This window comes from Ovis aries, chromosome 1 (assembly GCF_016772045.2).
Source record: "Ovis aries strain OAR_USU_Benz2616 breed Rambouillet chromosome 1, ARS-UI_Ramb_v3.0, whole genome shotgun sequence".
Lineage (NCBI taxonomy): Eukaryota > Metazoa > Chordata > Mammalia > Artiodactyla > Bovidae > Ovis > Ovis aries.
In genome coordinates, this window is record NC_056054.1 from 130,578,304 (window position 1) to 130,602,943 (window position 24,640).

Consider the following 24,640-nt stretch of genomic DNA (forward strand, 5'->3'; position numbering starts at 1 on the left):
TTACTTAATTCAGTTCAGTTCCTCAGTCATGTCCAACTCTGTGATCCCATGGACCACAGCACGCCAGGCCTCCCTGTCCATCACCAACTCCCAGAGTTTACTCAAACTCATGTCTGTTGAGTCGGTGATACCATCTAACTATCTCATCCTCTGTCATCCCCTTCTCCTTCCACCTTCAATCTTTCCTAGCATCAGGTCTTTTCAAATGAGTCAGTTCTTCGCATCAGATGGCCAAAGTATTGGACCTTCAGCATCAGTCCTTCCAATGAATATTCAGGACTAATTTCCTTTAGAATGGACTGGTTGGATCTCCTTGCTATCCAAGAGACCCTTAAGAGTCTTCTCCAACACCACAGTTCAAAAGCATCAATGCTTTACTTAATTCAAGTCTTTGTTAAAGGTCATTTTATGAATGAGGTCTTCCTCAGTCACCTTCCTTAAGATTGTAAGGTTTCTCACCTCCCACATGAACCCATCCTTTTACTCTACTCATCCAGAGGGCTTCATTTAACCTTCTAAGATAGCATATGGTTCACCTAATGGTTGTGTTTATTTTTTATTGTTCATCCCCTCTTTCTAGAACATTAGCTCCATGAGGCAGGCCTTGTTGTCGATTTTATTTGCATCTCAATCCCAAGCATACAAGACCAGAACTGGCATGTAACAGGCACTCAGTAGATATGGCTGAATGAATGAATATCATGACCAAATCTGATTTAATTGTATTAATACCTAAACAGTTAACCTTAAATTCCACCCTGGAATATACTATACCTTTTACTCACTACAAAAGCAATTCACAATTCTGAAACTTTCTAATTTACTGAGATTATGGTTAGGGTTAATATGACAATGTTAAGACTATGGTATAAAAAAAAAATAGGGGGGATTTTTTTTTCAAATCTCCCCATTTTTACTGGTCAACCCATAACCCAAGAGAGGAGGAGAGCCTGACAGAGACATTAAACCAAGAGAAGATGAGGAGAAACACCCTGTAGATAATATTCCAGATTTGCTTTCCTTGATACAAAAAAAAGTGTCATTAAAATTAATTTTTAAAATATTTAAAAATATTCTTTATAAAATTAGACTAGAAAAAGTAAAATATTTTAATGTGATGTTTTGCATTCTTGGGTCTGAGATTTCTCTTCTACCCATGGAAATGTGTTTTTAAACACTTTATTCTAGTGGCATTATTTATACTGGTAGATCACAGCACCATGTTGCCTGTTCAGTAAATGGCGTTGTTCTGGGAACTGAATAATGCAGAAAACATAATAAGCCTTATGGTGGACGCATTTTCACTGTTAAAAGACTAGGCCTTCAAAAACATAATTTGCTTGATTACTTCTCATTTCCTTCATAAAGTCACTAATTAAGCTTTCACTTAAAGGATCAGGAAACAATACAGAGTAGTATTGAATGCTTTTCAAAAATCTCTCATTCAGTGGATATATAAAATGATTTCACCCACACTAATTAATTAACCCCGTGGTAATTGAATAACCACTCAAGTTATGACAGAGTCCTACAGCTGGGAGGCCCCATAAATGAGTAGAAAATAATTTAGCCAAGCTTAGTGTATCTCTTGTTGAAAGTACTTAGTGGGAAACCCTACAGTGAACATTATTACTCTGCACTGGGAGGAGATTACCAAGGAAAGGCGATCTGCCACATCGAACCCTTTGTTGCACAGTGACCTTTTGCAATAGTTTTGTATTCCTACCACCTTGAGTATCCTGAGCCTTGTTTAATTACAACTATTTTAAAAACCATCATTGTGAAAATAAGAATTATTTATCAAGTCTTAAATTTCCATGACTTTTCCAAACCTCGGTATATAAAAAAAAAAAAGAAAGTGATTATGTTAACCTCCTTTTAAACAGGAGGTTTGGATGATACATATATGAAAAGAAATCATATGGATAAAACACAAGAAAAAGGCTTGTCAAAGATATAAAAATTAAATGCCAATGAAAGAAAAACTAGGGATTATAGTGCTATCAAGAAAATGGAGATTTGAAGTATCAATACATTTTAGAGTCCCTAATGGTAGTTAGGTAGGTAGATTATTGATTCACTGATTGATTGATACCTGGTAGATAGACAGATGGATGATGATGCTGATGATGAAGTTAGATAGGTAGATAGATAAACATTTTTTTTCATTGTGACTCATGTATTCAACAAAGGATTTGGTGATATGAGGATGGTCTCTTCCAATTGTATCTCTTGTATCTTCCAATTGTATCTATCTAGTGAAATAAGTAAGTTTCATGCTGAGAGTGAATTTGAGGAGTTTGTAATTAAGGAGAAAGAAAAAAAAATCATGAAAAAGTAGTCTCGGAGAATGGAGGGGTGGTGAGATGCCTAATGCACAATTTCAGAGCAATGCCAAGGGCCTCCACACTTAAATATAGTCATGCATTTAAAGTGAGATCAGTTGGCACAATTGTGCATTTTTCTCTAAGCATATTAAGCTCCTAGATACAGATCTAGGATAGCCAAAATGTTGGGTTGGAGTTTTGTCAGGCAGTGGGGAAAGAAAGAGATAAATTTGATGATAGATGCACAGAGATCATTTTATTGATGGACCATAAATCTAAGCTGAATGAAGAAAGACATGAAGACAGGAAAGTAGTGATGTCAGTTTAAATAAATCTGCTTAAGGCCATCAGTAAATCAGAAATCCAGGTGAAAGTGAAAGTCGCTCAGTCGTGTCTAACTCTTTGCAACCTCATGGACTGTACAGTCCATGGAATTCTCCAGGCCAGAATACTGGAGTGGGTAGCCTTTCCCTTCCCCAGGCGATCTTCCCAACCCAGGATTGAACCCAGGTCTCCCACATTGCAGGCAATTCTTTACCAGCTGAGCCACAAGGGAAGTCCAAGATATATTGGGATGTATATTCTAGAAAGATAAGAAGTGTTGGTTAGATTACAATATGGTACCATCATTGGTTACAATAAAAGTGAGAAAAAGACCTTTGAAGACAAAAGAACCAAAGCACTGAGAGGCAGGATTGTTGTTGTTCAGTGGCCAAGTCATGTCAGACTCTTTACAACCCCATAGACTGCAATACACCAGGCTTCCCTGTTCCTCACCATCTCCCAGAGTTTGCCCGAGTTCATGTCCATTGAATTGGTGATTCCATCCTTATATTAAAAACTGATTAAAGAAGACAATCTAGGTGATAACTTTATTTAACACTTCATGAATTGGAAGGTTTTCATGGGTAGAACAGTAAAATGGAAGAAAGGTAAGAAGCTTTTGTAGGATGAAGAATAAGAACAAAGAAAAATAGAAACAATCTGATTGGTTGGGGCCACACAGTCAGCCTTGTTTGGGTGAAAAGGAACCAGGAATGTTGAGTATAGAGCCCAGAGTGGGCTTGGTGTTTGGGGATTTTATGACTGGATATACTGAGTTTCTGATATACCGAGGTTTACTAGGACATGGATATAAGTTTCAGTTTGCTGATATGGGAGCTTGAGTAGGAGTGGTTAGAAACCCAGTGGTTTCTGGGGCTAGAAATTTATTTCAACAAAGGGGTGTTGAAATCACCGAGAGAATGATACTATTAATAGAAGCTGTGATGCAAAGAAAGGCAATGAGCCTGATACTAAATCTTCAATAGATGAGATTTTGGAGTAGAGAGGACCACAGACATGGATGACAAGGAGGAGTAGAAAGTAGTATAATCTCTTAGAATGTGCTACAAAAGAGCTCAGGTTCTTAAAGACAGCTGTTTAAAAATGGCTCTGAGAGGAATGGATTGAGATGCAATGCATATATAAATGAAATAATTGCTCAGCCGTATAAAGGAATGAAATAGTGCCATTTGCAGAGACCTGGATGGACCTAGAGGCTGTCATATGAAGTGAAGTAACCCAGAAAGAGAAGAACAAATGTAATATTGCTTATATGTGGAGTCTAGAAAAATAGTACAGATGAACTTATTTACAAAGCAGAAATAGAGTCCCAGACATAGAGAACAAATGTATGGTTAGCAACGGGTGAAGGTGGGTGGGATGAACTGGGAGGTTGGGATTGACATATATATACTGCATGCATACGTGTTCAGTGGCTCAGTTGTGTCCAACTCTGTGATCCCATGGACTGTAGCCCACCAGGCTTCTCTGTTCACAGAATTCTCCAGGCAAGAATACTGTAGTGGGTTGCCATGCCCTCCTCCAGGGGATCTTCCCAAGCCAGGGATTGAACCCAAGTCTTCTGCACTGGCAGGCAGATTCTTTACCACTGAGCCACCAGGGAAGCCCCCATCAATCTTTTTAACAACCTTCTTTTTAAATTAATTTAGCAGGTGATAATCATGTTGCAATATATAAATTTATCAAATCAACACATTGTATACCTTGAACTTACACAATGTTAAGTCAATTATATCTCAATTGAAAATATTATTTTTTAAAAAATAAGCAATGAAACTTCATCTATCCTACCAGATATTAATACCATTTAGAATCAATAATAACTAAAATTGGGTATTTGTGATTAAAAAATGATATGCCTTGGTCATTGAGACAGAATAAATAGATTAAGATGTCTATGTGAAATTGCTATTAAAATTTCTACATGCAAGTCTCTCAGTCGTGTCTGACTCTTTGTGACCCCATGGACTGTACAGTCCATGGAATTTTCCAGGCCAGAATACTGGAGTGGATAGCCTTTCCCTTCTCCAGGGGATCTTCCCAACCCAGGGATCAAACCCAGGTCTTCCACATTGTAGGCAGATTCTTTACCAGCTGAGCCACACAAAGGAAGCCCAAGAATACTCGAGTGGGTGTTCTATCCCTTCTCCAGCAGTTCTTCCCAACTGAGGAACTAAACCAAGGTATCCTGAATTGCAGGTGGATTCTTTACCTACTGAGCTACCAGGGAAGCCCACAAACTCTATAGAAAAGATAAAAAAACAATGTGGAAAGCAGGGATTAAGAAGCTACTTTTCAATGACTTGATTTAATCAAAATTTTAAATAGAAAAAATGAGCACTGATGCAAAATACATGAAATAATGGAAGTAAGGAAGCATCAAATATATTAATTAACATGGAAGAATTCAGAAGTAGATTGATTATGAATCAGATATATGAAAAGACAAATTTTTAAGCTTGGAAACAATATAAAAGAAAGATGAAGAACCATATATTTTGTTAGATATGTTTTAAACTTCAGTAAGTCAATAAGTTATGACCAACCTAGATAGCATATTGAAAAGCAGAGACATTACTTTGCCAGCAAAGGTCCGTCTAGTCAAGGCTATGGTTTTTCCTGTGGTCATGTATGGATGTGAGAGTTGGACTGTGAAGAAAGCTGAGTGCCACAGAATTGATGCTTTTGAACTGTGGTGTTGGAGAAGACTATTGAGAGTCCCTTGGACTGCAAGGAGATCCAACCAGTCCATCCTAAAGGAGATCAGTCCTGGGTGTTCTTTGGAAGGAATGATGCTAAAGCTGAAACTCCAATACTTTGGCCACCTCATGCAAAGAGTTGACTCATTGGAAAAGACTCTGATGCTGGGATGGATTGGGAGCAGGAGGAGAAGGGGATGACAGAGGATGAGATGGATGGATGGCATCACCAACTCGATGGACATGAGTCTGAGTGAACTCCGGGAGTTGGTGATGGAGAAGGAGGCCTGGCGTGCTGCGATTCATGGGGTCGCAGAGTCGGACATGACTGAGCGACTGAACTGAACTGAACTGAACTGAAGTCAATAAGGTAAAAATAACATAACTTACCATTTCGACAAACACTTATTTTAAGAAAGGCATGGAAAAGATAAATAACTTTGTACACTTATTTATATCTTGTTATCACTGAGTTGGTGATATTTGGGTGGCATCACCGACTCAATGGACTTGAGTTCAAGCAAGCTCTGGGAGATGGTGAAGGACAGGGAAGCCTTCTGTGTGAGAAGATATTTTCACTCCATTATTTATAATAATTAAAAAATTGCTAATAAAAAATAAGTAAATGGTCAGTGGAACAATGTGAAGTGTTAACAATAAAGTTAATGGAAAATATGTAACATAATGAAAAAGACTCATTTACAATACAAAGTGAAAAGGCATAACACTATTTTTATATAAATACACAAGTGACTAAAAGAAAGGATATAAAGACACATGCTCTGTTGCTCAGTTCTGTCCAACTCTTTGCGACCCCATGGACTGCAGCCCACCAGGCTCCTCTGTCCATGGGATTTTCCAGGCAGGAATACTGGAGTGGGCTGCCATTTCCTTCTCCAGGGTATCTTCCCAACCCAGGGATCAAACCTGTGTCTCCTACATCTTTTGCATTGGCAGGCAGATTATTTATTAAACTTTGGTGACAAAATCATGGATGATTTTACTCTGTTTCCAATTTTCTAAAATAATGTACAATTTTGATAACACCTTGCATCTTTCATTACATTTGCTTTAGAGATGTTGTCCTCGGTGGATTTAAAAAAAAATTAACTTTCTGCTATGAATTTCTTAGCATCCCTGAATTTTGTAAAATTCTAGACAACTATACTGACATACATGATTAGTGGCATATTTTCACTTTTTAGAGAATTGGAATGATTGGTTATGAAAGAATTTCAAAAGTGCATTTCCAGCGACATCCATATATCTTTTAAAGATGATTTGACTTTAAGAGAAAGAAAAAAAAACCTATTAGAGTTCATCAGGAATTCTAAAATTGATACCCTGAAAAGTTTATTTCCTAGTGAAACCTTTTTATCTGTAAGAAAGAAAGATAGCACAGTTCAGTTACACCAGTATTATTTCACAATGCCTTCCCATAGGCGGTCCTGTAAAAGATGTTCCATGTTTATTTCATGATGGATATGATCTTCAAAATCCTCAAAATACCGTTCTTCAGCATTATATTATCACTTTATCAAATTCAAAACCTATATGAATGAAAGAACATGGCTTCATATCTTAGATTTTCCTGTTCAACATGAATCTGTATAAACCAGAGGGAATCTCACTGAAATGTTCTCCAGCAGTGTTTTTGCAGATGGCAAAATATAAATGCTTTGTTACCGAAGCATAAAGGCACACCATGGCTTCATGACCAAGAAGGATGCAGAGTCAATCTGTAGATTCACCTGGTGTGTGCCCCTCAGGTGGGCGGCAGGGAAAAGCTTCAGCACATAAACAACTTAGAACCACGTACTTACATGAAACAGTTCAGTGGGAATCCAGCTGCAACTTTCTGTTTTACGTGGAGGGTGCATTGCTTGGCTTGGAGGAATTTTATCATACATCTCTCTGCCTCAGTCCTCCTGGGTATAATGAAGCAAAGGAGTGGTTGTATGCAGAGGGAAGGTGTGTTTAGACTCAATGGGGGTTACTCCATTTTGTTGTAGAAAACACAGCTTGAAACAGCCCCGCCTCTGAGGGCCTAAAGCAGCCTTCTCCACAGGACTGTGTCCTCTGCTGTGAGCCCTGGCCTGCTCAGCCCACAGGAGAGTTTCAGAGTCTTTCCTCACCGGGGTGTCTCGCAGAGGACAGCCCACTCACTTCTGTGTCTCCATCTTTTTCTGTGTCAGATGACTCAGTTCTTGGCTAAGCACAGGTAGGTCAGTAAATGATTAGAATCACCAGGCTCCTGGTAAAGCGAGCCAAGCTAAAGAGATGCAGATGGGAAACGAGTCTTTAAAAGAAGTGAGGATACGAATAACTGGGGCTTACCCAAATGGCTCAGTGGTAAAGAATATGCCTGCCAATGCAGGAGACGCAAGAGACGCAGGTTCAATCCTTGGATCAGGAAGATCCCCTAGATAAGGAAATGGCAACCCACTCCAGGCTTCTTGCATGGAAAACCTCATGGAGAGAGGAATCTGGGGGGCTAAAGTTCATTCAAAAGCAAAGAATTGGACATGACTGAGCGAGTGAACACAAGATATGTATAACTGATTCACTTTGCTGTACCACAGAAACTAACATAACACTGTAAATCAACTATACTCCAATAGAAATTAATCTAAAATGTTTCAAATACAAAATAAAGAGATGCTAAAAAACAGTTTGTGTTTGCATATAGGGTAAAGCCCTCTGTTTATATTATTAATTCATGCTTATTGACCAGAATACTATCATAGTCTTATCAGTAAGAGTATAACTGAGAAGACCTGTTGAGGTTTGTTGAAATGTTGCTTGTTCTTCTCTGCCATCTAAAAGTGAAAGCTTGGCTGTTTATTCACATTATTATAGCACTAGTCTGTGGTTTAGGTTGCATTTACAGGAAGCAATTAAGACATATGAATTTCCAACTAGAATCGTGATCTTGATGATAAATCAAAACTACTGGCAAATCACCAGAAGGGTTGCTCAGATGTTTCCAAGGGATTTGGTTCTTGAAGACATGGAGTGCTCAAGGAGTACCTCTTTTCCAACCCTGTAGATGGGATGGAGAGCACTACAAAATAGATGTCCATACATAATCATAACAAATGTGATTTTGTTATATTAAATGTAATTTTAAAACACACTGACGTATATTACAGTAAGTAAATTAAAGAAACTTTTTCTAATGAGATTTGAAAAAGTTTCTCCATCCTCATTTGCAAACCTGTTTCTCTTCCCTTTTGTTTGTTTCTTGTTTCTATAATGACTCCATGACCCTCCAAGTTACAGGAGCCCAGTACCAGGCACCCAATACTTCCATACCATCTTGCTCTCTACCTGTTTTCCACACACCCAGTCATCACTGAAGCTCTCAAATGCTCAAGAGCTCCTAATAATCCCTACCACCAACTTCCATGAGTCCGCTATAATCCCTCACATATGCTACTACATCAACTCACCTTTTCTTTGGTCCACCTGAATGCATATTGCTGACAGTCACCTTCCTAAAAGCATACTCACTAGCATATTCAAAAAATCTCTAAAAGCCGCATATAACACACGCCTTTTGTGATAGTCCAAGCCCACCATAATGGTGATACAATTCGATTCCTCAGTATCCTTTCCCATTTCTCTTTTCTGTGTAGTTTTTGCTTTGAATAAAAGCTTTCTCCTCTTTCAGAACTTTTGCGCATCTTGAATTATCCTTTAGTGCTTTCTCTGTCACTTGAACATCATCTTTCCAAGAAATTTGCCTTAAGCCACCAATTCTAAATACTTTGGTCAGTAGCACCAATTTTTATAGCACTTGACTTTTCATACATGTGTGTCCTCAGCCTGATAAAACTGATTATTGAAGGCAAAAATTATGTCGTTGTTGTTGTTCAGTCCTAAGTTGTGTCCAGCTCTTTGTGACCTCATGGACTGCAGCATGCCAGGCTCCCCTGTCCTTCACTATCTCCCAGAGTTTTCTCAAATTCATGTCTATTGAGTTGGTGATGCTATCTAACCATCATATCCTCTGCCGCCCTCTTCTCCTTTGGCCTTCAGTCTTTCCCAGGATCAGGGTCTTTTCCAGTGAGTCAGCTCTTTGAATCAGGCCAAAGTATTGGAACTTCAGCTTCAGCCTCAGTCCTTCCAATGAATATTCAAGGTTGAGTTCCTTTAGAATTGATTGTTTTGATCTCGTTGCTGTCCAAGAGATTCTCAAGAGTCTTCTCTAGCACCACAGTTCAAAAGCATCAATCCTTCGGCGCCCAGCCTTCTTTATGGCCCAACTCTCACCTCCATACATGACTACTGCAAAAACCATAGTTTTGACTTTAGGAAACTTTGTAAAAATTGTGTCCTCCCCCGAAGTACCCAGCTGAGTGTCTCAAGTATAATAGACACTCTATCATTGCTAAATGCCTGATGCCCTTCTCCTTTTGTTTTGTTTTTTTTTGTTGTTGTTGTTGTTTTTCAGTGGCACCACCCCCCTATAATTATGACCATGAGATGGAATACTGTGCAGACTTGCCTCCTCCATACTCCCCGACCCCAGCCCAGCGTTCTCCACCCCCTCCGTATCCTGGAAATTCGAGGAAGTAATCCTTCTCCTGGAACAGAGTATGTGCCAATCAGCAATCTTGCCTAGAATAAAATGCCTCTACTCAGAAACAGACAGGAAAAGATTGCCCTAAGGAACACCCTTTTGGGTTGGACAATATGTCAAGTGGAATGTCCAGGCTAAGAGAAAAGACACAGGATTTCTGCCCTACTCAGAGCTGATCCCATCTGGGGTATTATTTTGGATTCACGGGAACCACATTTGAAGAGGTCTGCTGATCAACAGAAGCACACTCAGAAAAGAGTAGTTCAGTTCATTCAGTTCAGTTGCTCAGTCTGAATGAATGTCTAACTGACACAAAGTGTCTGACTCTTTGAGACCCCATGAACCTCAGCATGCCAGGCCTCCCTGTCCATCGTCAACTCCCGGAGTCCATCCAAATTCATGTCATTGAGTCGGTGATGCCATCCAACCATTCATCCTCTGTCATCCCCTTCTCCGCCTGCCCTCAATCTTACCCAGCATCAGGGTCTTTTCAAATGAGTCAGCTCTTCTCATCAGAAAAGAGTAACGCGTAGACAAAACATCAGAAATTCGTGTTGCTTAAGGAACAGATGAAGGAAATTGCAGTGTTCACCCTGAAAAAGAGAAGATTTATGTGAGATAACAAGGCTATCCTGGACTCCATAAGGAAACAACTGTCTTCTGTAGCTTTATGAGTCAGAACTATAACTCTTCAGTCTTTTTGTTCATCCACAATGCAGATCAAGTGCCTGAAAGCCTACTCTGTGCCTTACACTGTTGGAAACACTGGATGGAAGTTGCAGGAAGAGAACTCAGGTTTCAGTGTAAGAAAGGGCAGTTGGGGTTTTCTTATTGACTAGATTGCTTTGTGAAGCTCCCTGTCTCCAAGACTCCCAACAGACCCTGGCTGACTACCCAGTAGAGACATGCTCGAGAAGGGAGAGCTAAGTCAAATGGTAGATGGGTTCAGTGGGGCCCCAAAGCTCCGCTCATGTTTTAGATAGAAGTGAGGTGAATTTCTACATCACCAAGAATGAAAACAACAGGGGTAGTTGAATCTATATAATTTGAGACTTGAAACATAATCCAAAGGACTCAACAGCCGCTTAAAGCCAAGAACTCTTCACTCTAGCTATCGCCACCTAAAAATCATCTGACTTTATGTAGTATGTGATCATAATGGTAATTCCCACTCTGAAAAAAAATCCGTATCAAGTTCCACAAGCAACAAATACTTCACTTCAGATTAAAAGATGAGAAGCCAGAATCCCATGGGATTTTATATCAGGGAGTAAAATTTAGAACTTGACCAGGAAGCTATATAGCAGTTTACAAAAAGAAGAGGGGAAAATGAAGCTTGAATTCTGTTTTGTGTAACTTCACTCACATGCAACTTGGACACATTTCTATGTCTTATAATGTTTTAATAATCTAGTCTCTTAAAAAGTTATACAGTTAACAGAAAAGTAAGATATTGATGTCAAACTGTTGCCTTTTGCCAAAACCCAAATTTTATAAAGTGCCTACCTTTAGGTGTAAAAGTTTTTAATAAATAATTCTAATATGTCATATTCATTGCTACAGATGATCTTAACATTTCTATTGTCATGTATTTAAAGTTGTACATTGAGAATAATGAAATATGTGTGTCACTTTGCAATTAAATCTAAAATGTTTAAGCCAACATTATCAGCATAATTTAGTGAAATCCCAAAATGATGTTAAGGGTTTTGCTGAATAAATCAAAAGAAATGTCTTAAAGTAAAAATCATAGTTAGGAAACTCAGTAACTCATATAACTAGCATATTTTGCTTTCAAAGACATTGACTGAACTGAAATACAGTCTAACTGCCAGTGAGATCTGAAAGCTAGATTTGTTTTGAATGACTAGCTTAATTTTCAGGCACTGTGACTTTCTTGCTTATGAAGATGGAAACCATTCAAGCATTCCAGCCTGTCCTACCTAGTAACTGAGATTTTAGCACAGTTTTAACAGTACATATGCTTTAATTTCTCTCTCTTCTGCAAGTGTGATCAGACCCAATTACACAGTAGCTACACAATTCAAAGTGTGAGAGCCTCTGGGACATTCAGAGTGATATTTCCCAATGCACCATATATTCCTTAAGAAAAAATGGAGAGGGCAAGTACAGCAGTAATTGAATTCTCATCGTCTTTGCTGTCAATAAATGTTTACTGCATACCACCTATGTTCTGCCAACATTACTCGCATAGGAGCTATTACAATCCACACCATCTCTCTTCTCTGAGTCGTTTTAAGGCCTCCCTTAAGGCATATCACAAACCCATAGACCTCCAATAGATGAGCATTTTTACTATTTGTATTTAGGGTCACAATAGCGTAAATGTGCACAATGTCAGTATAGACTTTTGGAGTTCACTGATTATTTTCATAGATGACACATCTTGGGGGGAAATAGCATATGATGTGAAAGCTTTGAATTACAGTTATTTAAAAACTAATGTATTTGCTGTGGCCAAAGTGTTTACAATAAGCAATAAAATGAAATAACCCATTATAACAAGAGTTATATTTTAAATCATCTTGTGTTTATTCTGCTTCATCCTCCATTTCTGCAGATTTAGCCTCATTCATCTATACAGGAGACACAGGACTGGAGCCAGATAAACTTTATTTTGAATTCTGTCTCTTGCCTGAATGATTTGAGGTGTGTGTGTGTGCTAAGTCACTTCAATCACATCCGACTCTTTGCGACCCTATGGACTGTAGCCAGCCAGGCTCTTCTGTCCCTGAGATTCTCCAGGCAAGAATACTGGAGTGGGTTGCCAATCCCTTCTCCAGGGGATCTTCCCGACCCAGGGATCAAACCCATGTCTCTTACGTCTCCTACATTGGCAGGCAGGTTCTTTACCAGTAGCGGCACCTGGGCAGGCTACTTCATCTCTCTAAAATTCCAGTTTCTGCTCTGGAAAATGTATAATAGAATCGACTTCATCAGGTGTTGTGAAAATTGGATGAATGCACACAACATTCTATATATTGTGCCTGGCATGTAGAAAATGGTTTAGAAATATTACCCAAAAATAAATTAACAAAAGGATGACATAAGGACAACAGCTTCTAGCTGTGAGACCAACACAATAGCCACCAGCTACATATGATTATTTCAGTTTAAATGAATGTTTACATTAAACTAAATGGGGGTCTTCCTTGGGCCCCAGTGGTTAGGATTCACCTTCCAATGCAGGGGGTGTAGGTTTGATCCCTTGTTGAGGAGCTAGGACCTCACATGCCTCACAACCAATGAATGAAAATATAAAACAGAAGCAATGTTGGAAGACATTCAGTAAAGACTTAAATCCTAAATGAAAAATGGAATCCCTCAGTCTCACCAGCCACATTTCAAATGCTCCAGAGTCTCATGTGGCCAACAGCTGCCTTATTGGGCAGTGCTGCTCTAGAAAAATCCTTTCTGCAAAATGCAAAGAGGCAGCAGAAAGGAGCTGAAGTAAGAAAAAGCTGCTACAGTCATCTTATCCAGGAGAAACTGTAGGGTTTGTCAGTTAATTGTACTGTCCTTCACAACTATGTCAGGCAGTTGCCATGGACGTAAGGCTGTGATCTACAGGAGACCCATGAACAATGAGAGTCCCAGTGATGCTTTCATCAGGACCAGGGCTGATGGCGGAGGAGAGCCCCTGGACCTGGTCCAGGAGTTGATGACACAGGGCCATGGCCTGTTGGAGTCTAATCCATTCTGCAGCTGCCTTGCTCAGCTCTAGCAGCCATTACAGGGATCTCCAGGGCCACACACATGTAGATAGATACAGTACTGAAGTGGGTTCCTTCATTACTACATCATCTTCTCACCACCGAATAAAAGCTGCACTCGCCACGCATCCCCTTCTTCCCAACTTGTCCTTGTTTAGCCAAACCCATTTTGCCAATTTGGGGCTGTAGGTGAGAGAGGATCTGCCATATCAGACAAGCTTGAGACCATCAAATAATGGAATTCTGGGTGCTGTTCTTTTACTTTTTAACTTAGCTTAAACCATCCAATACCAGCATGCTAAAACCGCGTGATCACTTTACTCATCACTGCAGAGGCACCTAAGGACTACTGGATCCTCAATCAGAACCTACCTGAAATGTACAAGTTTTATTTTCTACTTGTTAGTCCAAGTCACAAAGAATGAGGCTGTACTTGTATAAGTTCAGTGCTCTTATGGTGCAGCCCCGCAGTGTGGTATAGTCTGGCCCAAACTGTGTGGGAAAGGAAAGTAACATAACTAGCTTGAAAAAAAGATCTAGAGGTGATTCTGATTTCCATCCTAATCCCAACCCTACCACTGCCTCTTATGACTGGCTAGTGTGAAAGAACTAAGACTTCAGAGCACGATTTTAGTTTCTCTCATCTCTGTTACCTTCTAAGCCATGTGTCTGAGCCAAACAATTGAGTTTCCATAACCTAAGTTTTGTCCAAGACATGCCCACGCCACCCTTGCCAGGATGTTGTTTTTATATACTGTCTACATAAAAACAGTATATAAAATATCTGTCATAAATATTCGATCTGGTTGGTGACTCAGAAAGACACAAATTTATGTACCTACTCCCTTTCCAATCTTTGTTCCTACTTCCAAACCTTACCACTTCTGTGTGTGTGTGTGTGTGTTAAGTCACTTCAGTTGTGTCGAGCTCTTTGCAGCTCCAAGGACTGTAGCCCGCCAGGCTCCTCTGTCCATGGGATTCTCCAGGCAAGGATACTGGAGCAAGTTGCCATCCCCTCCTCCAGGGGATTTTCCCAAACCAGGGATCAAATGCATATCTCTCATGTCTCCACTTGCAAGCAGGTTCTTTACCACTGGTGCTACCTTCTATAAGCAAGTGAAATAGTTATCCATCTCTGTGTAACAAATTACTTCAAAATTTGGTGCCTTGAAACAGCATCAATTATTATCTCAGTTTCTATAGGTCCAGAATCTGGGTGTAGTTTAGCTGGTCCTCCAGCTTGGGGATTCTCACAGGCTACAGTCATCTTAACGTGCAACAGACCAAAAGATCTGCCTCCAAGCTCAGTCACTCACATGGTCACTGACAGGAGTCTGTTCTTTGCAGGCTTTTGGACTGAGGGCTTCATTCACTCACTCGTTGTTGGTTATCCCACTTCCTTACCATATGGGCCTCTCCATAGGGCAATTCAAAATATGTCAGCTTTGTTCCCCAGTGCAAGCCAGCAAGAAGAGCCGGGGAGTAAAAGAACCTGCTAGCAAATCATAGTGCTAGCCAGAGGGAAGTCACACACTTAAAACCTAATCTCAGAAGTGACATCCCATCCCTTTTGAAATGTCCTGTTCCTTAGAATCCATTCCCTGGGTCCACTCTGCACAAAAGAGGAGGAGGGGATTACAGGAAGATAAGAGCATTTGGGGCCGTCTCGGCCTACTAGAGCAGGGATATTTCAGCTCATTCCCTTTAAGTTGATTATTTGCAGTTTAGGCAATCTTCCCTCTGACAGGAACGTGCCAACTCAACAGGCAAAAGAATACTAGCGCCATGCTTGGCTGTGATCAAGTTGCTCTTAGGGACCCGGCAGGGATAGAATGGAGCCAGCAGCACTCAGAGGCCCAGGCTAACTGGCTAAGAGCTGCATTCCTGAGGAATACTGAAAGGAGACACCACATTTGCATTTCCATGAACTTCGTCTATGAGCTGCACTAAAGCCCATCACATCTGACAGGAAATGAAGTAAACGCATACCATGTACCTTATGAACAAGTCTTAACATGGTCCCAGTTCTAACCTGTTTTAACTTTGTTCCAAAATAGTTCACCTTCATCAAGAAAACACTCCCAAGACAAGTTTCCAGATGAGTGTACAGTGGATCAAGTTGCTACCTAACCTAATCCTGAATACCTTCACTAAAAATGGAAAACAAGCCTGAAGAATGTTTGGAACTGCAGAAACATGTGTTTGGAATGTTTGCCTTCTCCGGGTACATTCAGGAATCACTGGTTTAAAACAATCAACAATGAAGCACAGACTCTTTTTCAATTCTTATTTCAGCTCTGCACCCTCTCTCTCTCTTTTTTTTTTATTTGGCCACACTGTGCAGCTTGTGGGGTCTTTGTTCCCTGCCCATGCGCACTCAGTCACGTTGGTCGTGTCCAACTCTTTGCGACCCCATGGACTGTAGCCCACCAGGCTCCTTTGTCCATGGGATTCTCCAGGCAAGAACACTGGAGTGGGTTGCCATTTCCCCTTCCAGCAGATTTTCCTGACTCAGCGATCAAACCTGCGTCTCCTACATTGCAGGCAGATTCTTTACCCACTGAGCCACCTGGGAAACCTGCTTTGTTCCACCGCCAAGGCTCAACCCAGGACCGTGGCAGTAAAAGTATGAAGTCCTAAGCACTGAACCACCAGGGAATTCCCTCTGCTCCCCCTCCGCTGCCCAAGTCATGAGCAGCTTTTCAGTATGTACCACCAGCCACTCCTTAGTGAAGAAGAGACAGAGGAGTAACTTCCTGAATGAAATCTGGTAGTAAGTAGTAGGTGAATAGGAGATCTCATACTGTTTCCATGGCGTGAACGATGGATAATTTATTTCTTTTTCTGATTAAAGTCCACAGAGAACCTGAGATCTGATTTTCCTATTTTTACATCTTGTAAGTTAGTGTCTTCATTTTTCACGCATCTTATGTATTATTTTCTCTGTTGACTGGGAACAGCTTGAAAGCAGTTCAGTTGAAATAGTTGAAGTTCAATTCCTTGTGTTTTACATGTGAAAACACATTTGGGGACCCATCACCTGAACATACAAACTCTCTCACGTCGTTGCCTGGTAAAACCCCTGCTCATCTGTCCAGATGTAACCAAGGGCGTATACTTTGAGGTGAGGTCAGCTCTTTTCTCCAAGTCAGAATTAATTGATCCCCACCTCTGCTTCATTTTGTACCTATCTTCATACTCCAAGAACTGTTTCTTGGATATCTGTAATCCCCCGGTGGTGACTATATTTGAAATAAATGACTAAAGTATTATTAAGTCAGCAAATAACACATGGCAACAAAGAAAGTTCAGATAATGTTAAGAATGAAAGGAAAAGAGTTTATATTGAGCAACATGTTCTAAGGGGCTTCCCAGGTGGCGCTGGTGGCAAAGAACCTGCCTGCTAAGGCAGGAGACATAAGAGATGTGGGTTTGATCCTTGGGTCAGGAAGATCCCCTGGACAAGGAAATGGCAGCCCACTCTAGTATTCCTGCCTGGAGAATCTCATGGACAGAGGAGCCTGGGGAGCTACAGTCACTAAGATTTCAGAGTCGGACACAACTGAAGCAACTTTAGCAGAGCATATCCAAAAGGGGTCCATAACTCAAGATATGGCTCAGGGAACTGGACAAAAGGCTACAGTTCTGTGGTTTTTAATTGATGGTTCAAGTCAATCCAGAAACAGCTGGATTGTGTTTTTAAGCACAAGTGAACACATGTTGGCTCAAGTAATCGCACAGGCTCATCTTCACTGACTCAAAACAAGACAACACGCCAACACAGGAGAGGCACTTTCATAATTCTTCACACTAAAATTGAGCCTCTCATTTTTTTACATAAAGGAACACCTATCAAATATCAGAAAAGAATGGTCTCATAAATCACATTTTTATAGAATGCATCCTAATATAATGCTGACTTCAGAAGCAGTGTCCCAAGGATTCACTAAAGGCAAGATGCCATAGTTTTGACATTACCATTCCTTCAAGGTATGTTGAAAAACCACTGAATAGTCTGAAATGAAATGAAAAGGGCCCAAACTGCTGGAAACGGGTAATACAATGGCTATCAGCTTTTGTGCTATTATTATTTAATATAGATAGAGAACAATAGAGTGTTTATCCAGATAATACCATTATGATAAAAGACTGTTTCTCAAAGGAATCTTTCCTAGAAATACCTTACATTAAATCATAATAATAATGATAGTTTGGGGTGAGTATAGGTGCCAAGCACTGTGGTAAGCACTTTATATTTAATTACATTTAATCTTTCAGTCCCACAATGTAGGTATTATTATTATTATCCCCATTTTGCATAAACTGTAGATAGAGCAATTCATAATATCTTTCAGTGAGGATTAACTTTTAATGCTGCAACAAAATATATCCATATCTATTCTTTGCTTGTAAGAACTACCCACAGCTATCTTGGAGCTGATTGTAGAAACTGCCTTTTCGTGAGTTCCAAGTGGATGTTTGAGCAATTTTGATGACTCATATCCTTCACTTTGTCCTTCTCTTGCAATTCATTACTTAGTGTCCAACAGTTCCAGCCCTTACAGTACACCATGGCTGAGATAGAGAGAGACAGGACTCTTTCGTTTCTGATATGGCACCTGGTCTCAGCAGACATCTTCACTCATTTATCTCTTACGTCATGACTCTCCACCTATACAGAAGCCACTATGAATTTTCTGGGGATGCTCTGTATTCTCTTTCAACCAGGACAAAGGAATGAGTCAATGAGGCATTGAGGGAGGTTGTTATTATTGCTGTTGTTTATTCACTAAGTCATGTCCAACTCCTTTGAGACCCCATGGGCTGTGGCCCACCGGGCTCCATTGTTTATGGAACTTCCCAGGCAAGAATACTGGAGTGGGTTGCCATTTCCTTCCCCAGAGGAGATTTCAGACCCAGAGATCAGACTCACACCTACTGCATTGGTTGGTGGGTTTTTACCACTGAAACCCCAGGGAAACCCATTAAGGGAGAGGACACCTGCAAACTGATGTGAACTTCTAATTAATTTTTAAGGAATAGTCATAAATATTGGTAACAATGAATAAAAACTGTAAAAGTGGGTGTCTACATTGTACAGATATAATATTCCTTTGGAATTGTTTCTTGATTTTCTGTTGCACAGTTTTGTTTTGTTTTTGTTTTTTTTTTCAGAAACACAAGATCTCTGTAGAATTTTAAGAGAAAAAATACACTTAAGCAAGAAAATATTGAATGACATTAATAATATGTTAGCATAGTTAGGAAAAGATTTTTTAATGAGAAAAAAGCAATAATAACCTTCCGAATAATTCTGCATAGACAGAGTTCTATATTAATCAAGAAATAAAATAAGTTTTGCCCAGCACACTGCTATCTATGCCTGAATGTCAAAATTAAAATATTTATGAAGTCTGTGTTTCTCCAGGCCACAGTAATCTAATAAACTATATTTTTGCATCTTGGATCTCATTCGCTACTGTGGGACTTTCATACTCCTACAAAGTACAGCCTATAATTATATTTGGGAGTCCCCAGAGGATACGCCTTACTGCCTTTAAGTTACTAAGCTGTATCTTCCAGTTTCTTTTTCTCTAGGTTCCCTTTACTGCTGTTATTAGCTAGACATTTGCCAACCACTAGAGTGCATGAGGTCACGTGGCACTACCATGCTGTTCAAGACCCCTGTTAAGATCTGTGCATTGGTTTGCTGTGCCCAGACCCCAGGATTCCTATTATTTCAGGAGCTGCCAGGTTACAGTGTCACTGCCCACTATTGCAGTGACTGAGCTATCATGAAGAGTAACCCATGGGCTGTATCTGCCTCCAGATGCTGTTGAAGGCTGTTGGCTCCAGGGGCCATTTGAATTTGGACAGACACACACCCTGAGGCCTGGGCCACTGAAAGGACTGATGCTGAAGCTGAAGCTCCAATACTTTGGCCACCTGATGCAAAGGAAAAGACCTTCATGCTAAAAAAGATTGAAGACAGGAGGAGAAGGGGATGATAGAGGATGAGATGGTTGGATGGCTTCACCAACTCGATGGACATGAGTTTGAGCAAGCTCTGGGAGTTGGCGATGAACAGGGAAGCCTGGTGTGTTGCAGTCCATGGGGTCGGATATGACTGAGTGACTGACCTGAACTGAATAAGAGACTAATATGTCTTATAAGGGACTGATAAATTGCTATGTGGCAGCTTTTAAGATGAACAAGTTAATAAAAAGAATTGCATAGACTCAGAACTATAAGGCACCATAAGATTTTTATGTAATATCTTTATTTCTAAAGTGAGGAAATAGACATAGAAAAGAGAAGGGGGAAAAAAAAAAGAAAAGAGAAGAGACCTGTTCAAAATCACTGGTGATGAGCCAACTTGGTGGTGGCAACTCATACGATCCCAAAGTCTTTGCCCTTACCCAGTGTACCATGCCACTTCTCTACACAGCAGTTGGTTCTGGTTGTTATTACTGTTCTCTTTCCAACCTCAGGGCCTTTGCACCTGCTGATCCTGTTTTTCTCGTTGTTCAGATCTCAGTTTAAATATCAAACCATAATCCAAGGCTTCCCTGACAACCGGATCTGAGTAAGTCTCCAACTATCCCTTACCATTACTCTGAGTCACTATTTCCTATGTGTTACCTTCTCTACTCTCTTTCCATACTCCCTGCCTTCATGGGCATGATCCACAATGAGGGGCAGTGGAAGAGGAAGCAAGAGGCCTGAGGCTTACACCAGTTAACACAGATGAAGTAGATGAGATCTTCATCTACACATATCACAGGATCACGAAAGGGCAAAATATAGCTGTGTTGGCACTTTATCTAAGGTCAGGCTCACAGTTGACATCATTATCACCACCACCCGGACCGGGGGTCTCCAGAACAACATGCAGATGCAGTGCCTACAGAGATGCTACTGGCATTTAGTGTAGCACAGAAGACAATCCTGAAAGGAACTAAATTGGGTCATTTGTAGAGAAGTGGATGGACCTAGAGACTGTCATACAGAGTGAAGTAAGTCAGAAAGACAAATCCTGTATATCAATGCGTGTATGTGGACTTTGAAAAAATTGGTACAGACGATCTTATTTACAAAGCAGAAAAAAAGACACAGACATAGAGAACAAATATATTGATACCAAGGGGGAGAGAGGGATGGGATGAATTGGGAGACTAGAATTGACCTATTTACACTATTGATACTACATATCCCAGAGGAGGACATGGCAACCCACTCCAGTGTTCTTGCCTGGGGAATTCCCTGGATGAGGGAGCCTGGTGGGCTGCAAGTCAATGGGGTCACAGGGACTCAGACATAACTGAAGCGACTTAGCACCCAGGCATGATACTATGTATAAAATAGATAGGGGGCTTCTCCGGTAGCTCAGCTGTAAAAAGTCTGCCTGCCAATGCAGGAGTCCCAGGTTCAATTCCTTGGATGGGAAGATCCCCTGGAAGAGGGCATGGCAACCCACTCCAGCATTCTTGCTAGGATAAATAATCCCATGGACAGAGCAGCCTAATGGGCTATGGTCCTTGAGGTCACAGACTCGAAGTGACAGATGTGACTATGCATGCATGCATAAAATACGTAACTAATGAGGATCTACTGTGTGCCACAAGAAACACTACTAAATGCTCTGTGGTAACCTAAATGGGGAGGAAATCCAAAAAGGGGGATATATGTATACATATAGCTGATTCATTTTGCTGTACACTAGAAACTAACAAACATCACGTTGGAAAGCAAAACAAAGAATTGACCCACCCCAACAGCAACAGGTGCCAATGTTTTACCCCAGATTTTCTCTCCTCGAGCACTTCAGAGTCAACCCGAAAGGTAAAAATCCACAATTACCTATTGCATCATTAATTTTGAAATGTTTCCAAGAATTAATGACCACAAGACATGCCATTAGCAGTGAATTGCTCCACTGACTGTGCTGGTCTGAGGAACAAGGGAGTATTAATAAATCTTCTACCTCCATTCTCTACTTCAAAGGCATGTGGTAAACACCAAGCATATTTCAAGTAGCTTTCTGGCCTCTCTGAGTGCAGTTTTGTCTTGACAGCTGTGTTTCACTCAGGTCACGGACACATGTTGCTGCCTCTCAGCAATGGATGCAAATATCCACTGTTCAAGGCAGGATATATTTCTACCTGACAGCAAACTGCATTCCATTCAGAGCGAAGCTGCTGTGTTTTATTGTTGAAGAGGCGAGTGGGAACTTGTGGAAGTGTTTAAGTTGGAGTATGAATAATTGATGTTGGAAATAAGTCCTTTTTATGGACTCCATTCATTAGGGGAAATTCAATTAAGAAGCCCTGTTTTTATGATACCAGGCGTAAGGTAATGTCTTTGGATGCAAAAACATTAGCTTATTACATATCCTGGGCTTGGGTTTAAGTAAATCAGGTCCTGTAACCATGAGATATGATGGAAATTAAAATGTTAGAGGCCACTTTTCTACTTATATAAGGAGAACAAAACAAAATTACTAAAATGGGTCCACTGATGTAATGGTATCTCCAGGTCTAGGTTTAAAATAAAACAAAGTTGGTAGATTTCACAAGAAGGAGTGATATTTTTCTAGAAAGTTACCAAAAATCGTGGAACTGTGGTGCTGGAGAAGACTCTTCAGAGTCCCTCAGACAGCAAGGAGATCAAACCAGACAATCCTAAAGGAAATCAACCCTGAATACTCATTGGAACGACTGATGCTGAAGCTCCAGTACTTTGGCCACCTGATGCAAAGAGCCTGGATAAGAGCTTGGAAAAGACCCTGATGCTGGGAAAGATTGAAGACTGGAGGACAAGGGGACGACAGAGGATGAGATGGTTGGATGGCATCACCCACTCAGTGGACATGAATTTGAGCAAACCCGGGGAGATAGCAAAGGACGGGGAAGCCTGGCGTGCTGCAGTCTTTGGGGTGGCAGAGTTGGACACAACTTAGCAACTGAAGAACAGCAGAAGCCTGGAACATTTGTGGGCACTTTCTTTAAGAACCACTTTCATTCACTCATTCATCCATGAATTTGGGTGTTTTTCTCTTTCTTTTTTAATAATCATTCATTTATTGGGCTGGGCTGGCTCTTAGTTGCAGCATATGTGATCTTTTATTGTGGCAGGTGAACTCCTAGTTGTCACACGTGGGATCTAGTTCCCTGACCAAAGATTGAACCCAGGCTTACTGCATTTGGCAGCATGGAGTCTTAGCCACTGGACCACCAAGGAAGTCCCTTTGGGCATTTTTTTTTCAATCAATAGGATTGTTTTTTTATAGCAAACCTATTTTGTGTCAGGCACTAAATTCTGGGTTGATAGCAGTAAAGACAATGGACAAGGTCTCTTGCCTCACAGAGATTACAGCAGTTTCTATTTGCCTTACAGGGAAAATACCAGTCCTGACAAAATCCATTTATCCACTCCAAATATAGGAAGTTCTGTGAAGACAAATCAGTCCAAGATGCAACCTTAGAAGTCATTAACCTTGACTCCATTATCTCAAAGATGGGAAGGATGAAGTGCAAGGGGAAGGGGCTTAGGTGAGCCTAGACAAAGGAAGAGGCCCTCCTGAGGATCACACCAGTTAACACAGAAGTAGAAGTGATTTTCGTCTATGTAGAAGGCTAACACGGAGAAGGCGATGGCACCCCACTCCAGTACTCTTTTGCCTGGAAGATCCCATGGACGGAGGAGCCTGGTGGGCTGCAGTCCAAGGGGTAGCTAAGAGTCGGACACAATTGAGCGACTTCACTTTCACTTTTCACTTTCATGCATTGGAGAAGGAAATGGCAACCCACTCCAGTGTTCTTGCCTGGAGAATCCCAGGGACGGGGGAGCCTGGTGGGCTGCTGTCTATGGAGTCGCACAGAGTCGGACACGACTGAAGCAACTTAGCAGCAGCAGCAGCAGCAGCAGCAGAAGGCTAACAAGACCACCAATAGGCAAAATATAGCTGTGTATGCACTTTAGCTCTAGTCAGGCTCATAAGTCATGCCATCTAAAGTCTTCCTTAAGAACATTCATCTTCTAAACCTAAGAGTTCTTTTTTTTTTCTTTATTGTTTTAATGTGACCAACACTTACTGCTTTTATTTAGTTTTACTTGCTATACCTACATTTGTTTGTCAGTTGATCGGTTGGTTGGCTAGCTTTAGCAAGGCTTAACTACTTCACAGGTATAATCAGCTTTTTGTATCCTCCTTGGGAGTTTGGGTTTCCCTGGTGGCTCAGCGGTAAAGAATTTGCCTGCCAGTGCAGGAGATGTGAGTTTGATCCCCTGGAGAAGGAAATGACAACCTATTCCAGTGTTCTTGCCTGGGAAATCCCATGGACAGAGGAAACTGGCGGGCTACAGTCCATGGAGTCACAAAGACTCAGACATGACTTAATGACTAAACAACAAGATAAATAAAATTTTGAGAATTGGGTCACGGTCACCACTTTGGATCTTGAGGGGGCAGGGAGCAGAGTTGGGTTATTGGGTAGCAGTTGGGAGTAGCTCACAGAGAGATGGTACTGGAATAAAATTAGGATCCTTCAAAGTGGGGAGCAATGGTTCCCTGAAGTTTTTTTGATCCCTAAAATGTCCCCTAATGCTTGGAGTATACTTGTCGAGCTCTACTCAGCCCTTCTTAGCTTGCCCACCAGAGGCACATCCAGAAATAAAACTTTCAAGTACAAGATTCGATGTCAGAGTTTCATTTTCATTTGAAGAAGCTCTGAGGTCTTCAGTCTGAGATGTTCTATCACCCAATTTACAGTTTCCTAGACTGGAAAATCTGGTTGTTTGTGTGGTTCTGTCTATGCTTCTGACTGTTTACTATCTCTATGATACTACACTAAAATACACAGCCAATTTCATTCTTTTTATGGGCCATGAGTATGCACAAGAAAGGTTGTGTTGGGTAATTAGAAATATAAGCAGTAAGCCCTTGATTCT

General features: G+C 40.7%; 1 protein-coding gene across 3 annotated transcripts in view; it reads left to right on the top strand.

Moving 5' to 3' along the window:
* CYYR1 (cysteine and tyrosine rich 1) overlaps positions 1-24,381 on the top strand; it is a 129,083-nt gene extending 104,702 nt beyond the window's left edge. Inside the window, exon 4 of one of the 3 annotated variants that reach the window (XM_012186896.5) lies at positions 15,748-24,381. In XM_012186896.5, coding sequence (XP_012042286.4) covers positions 15,748-15,863 — 116 coding nt within the window. In that variant the 3' untranslated portion in view covers positions 15,864-24,381. Of the gene's footprint in view, positions 1-9,827; positions 12,477-15,747 lie in introns of those variants that run through there. The other 2 variants (XM_042229908.2, XM_004002798.6) reach the window with 2 other exon arrangements.
* Positions 24,382-24,640: the final 259 nt, after the last annotated feature.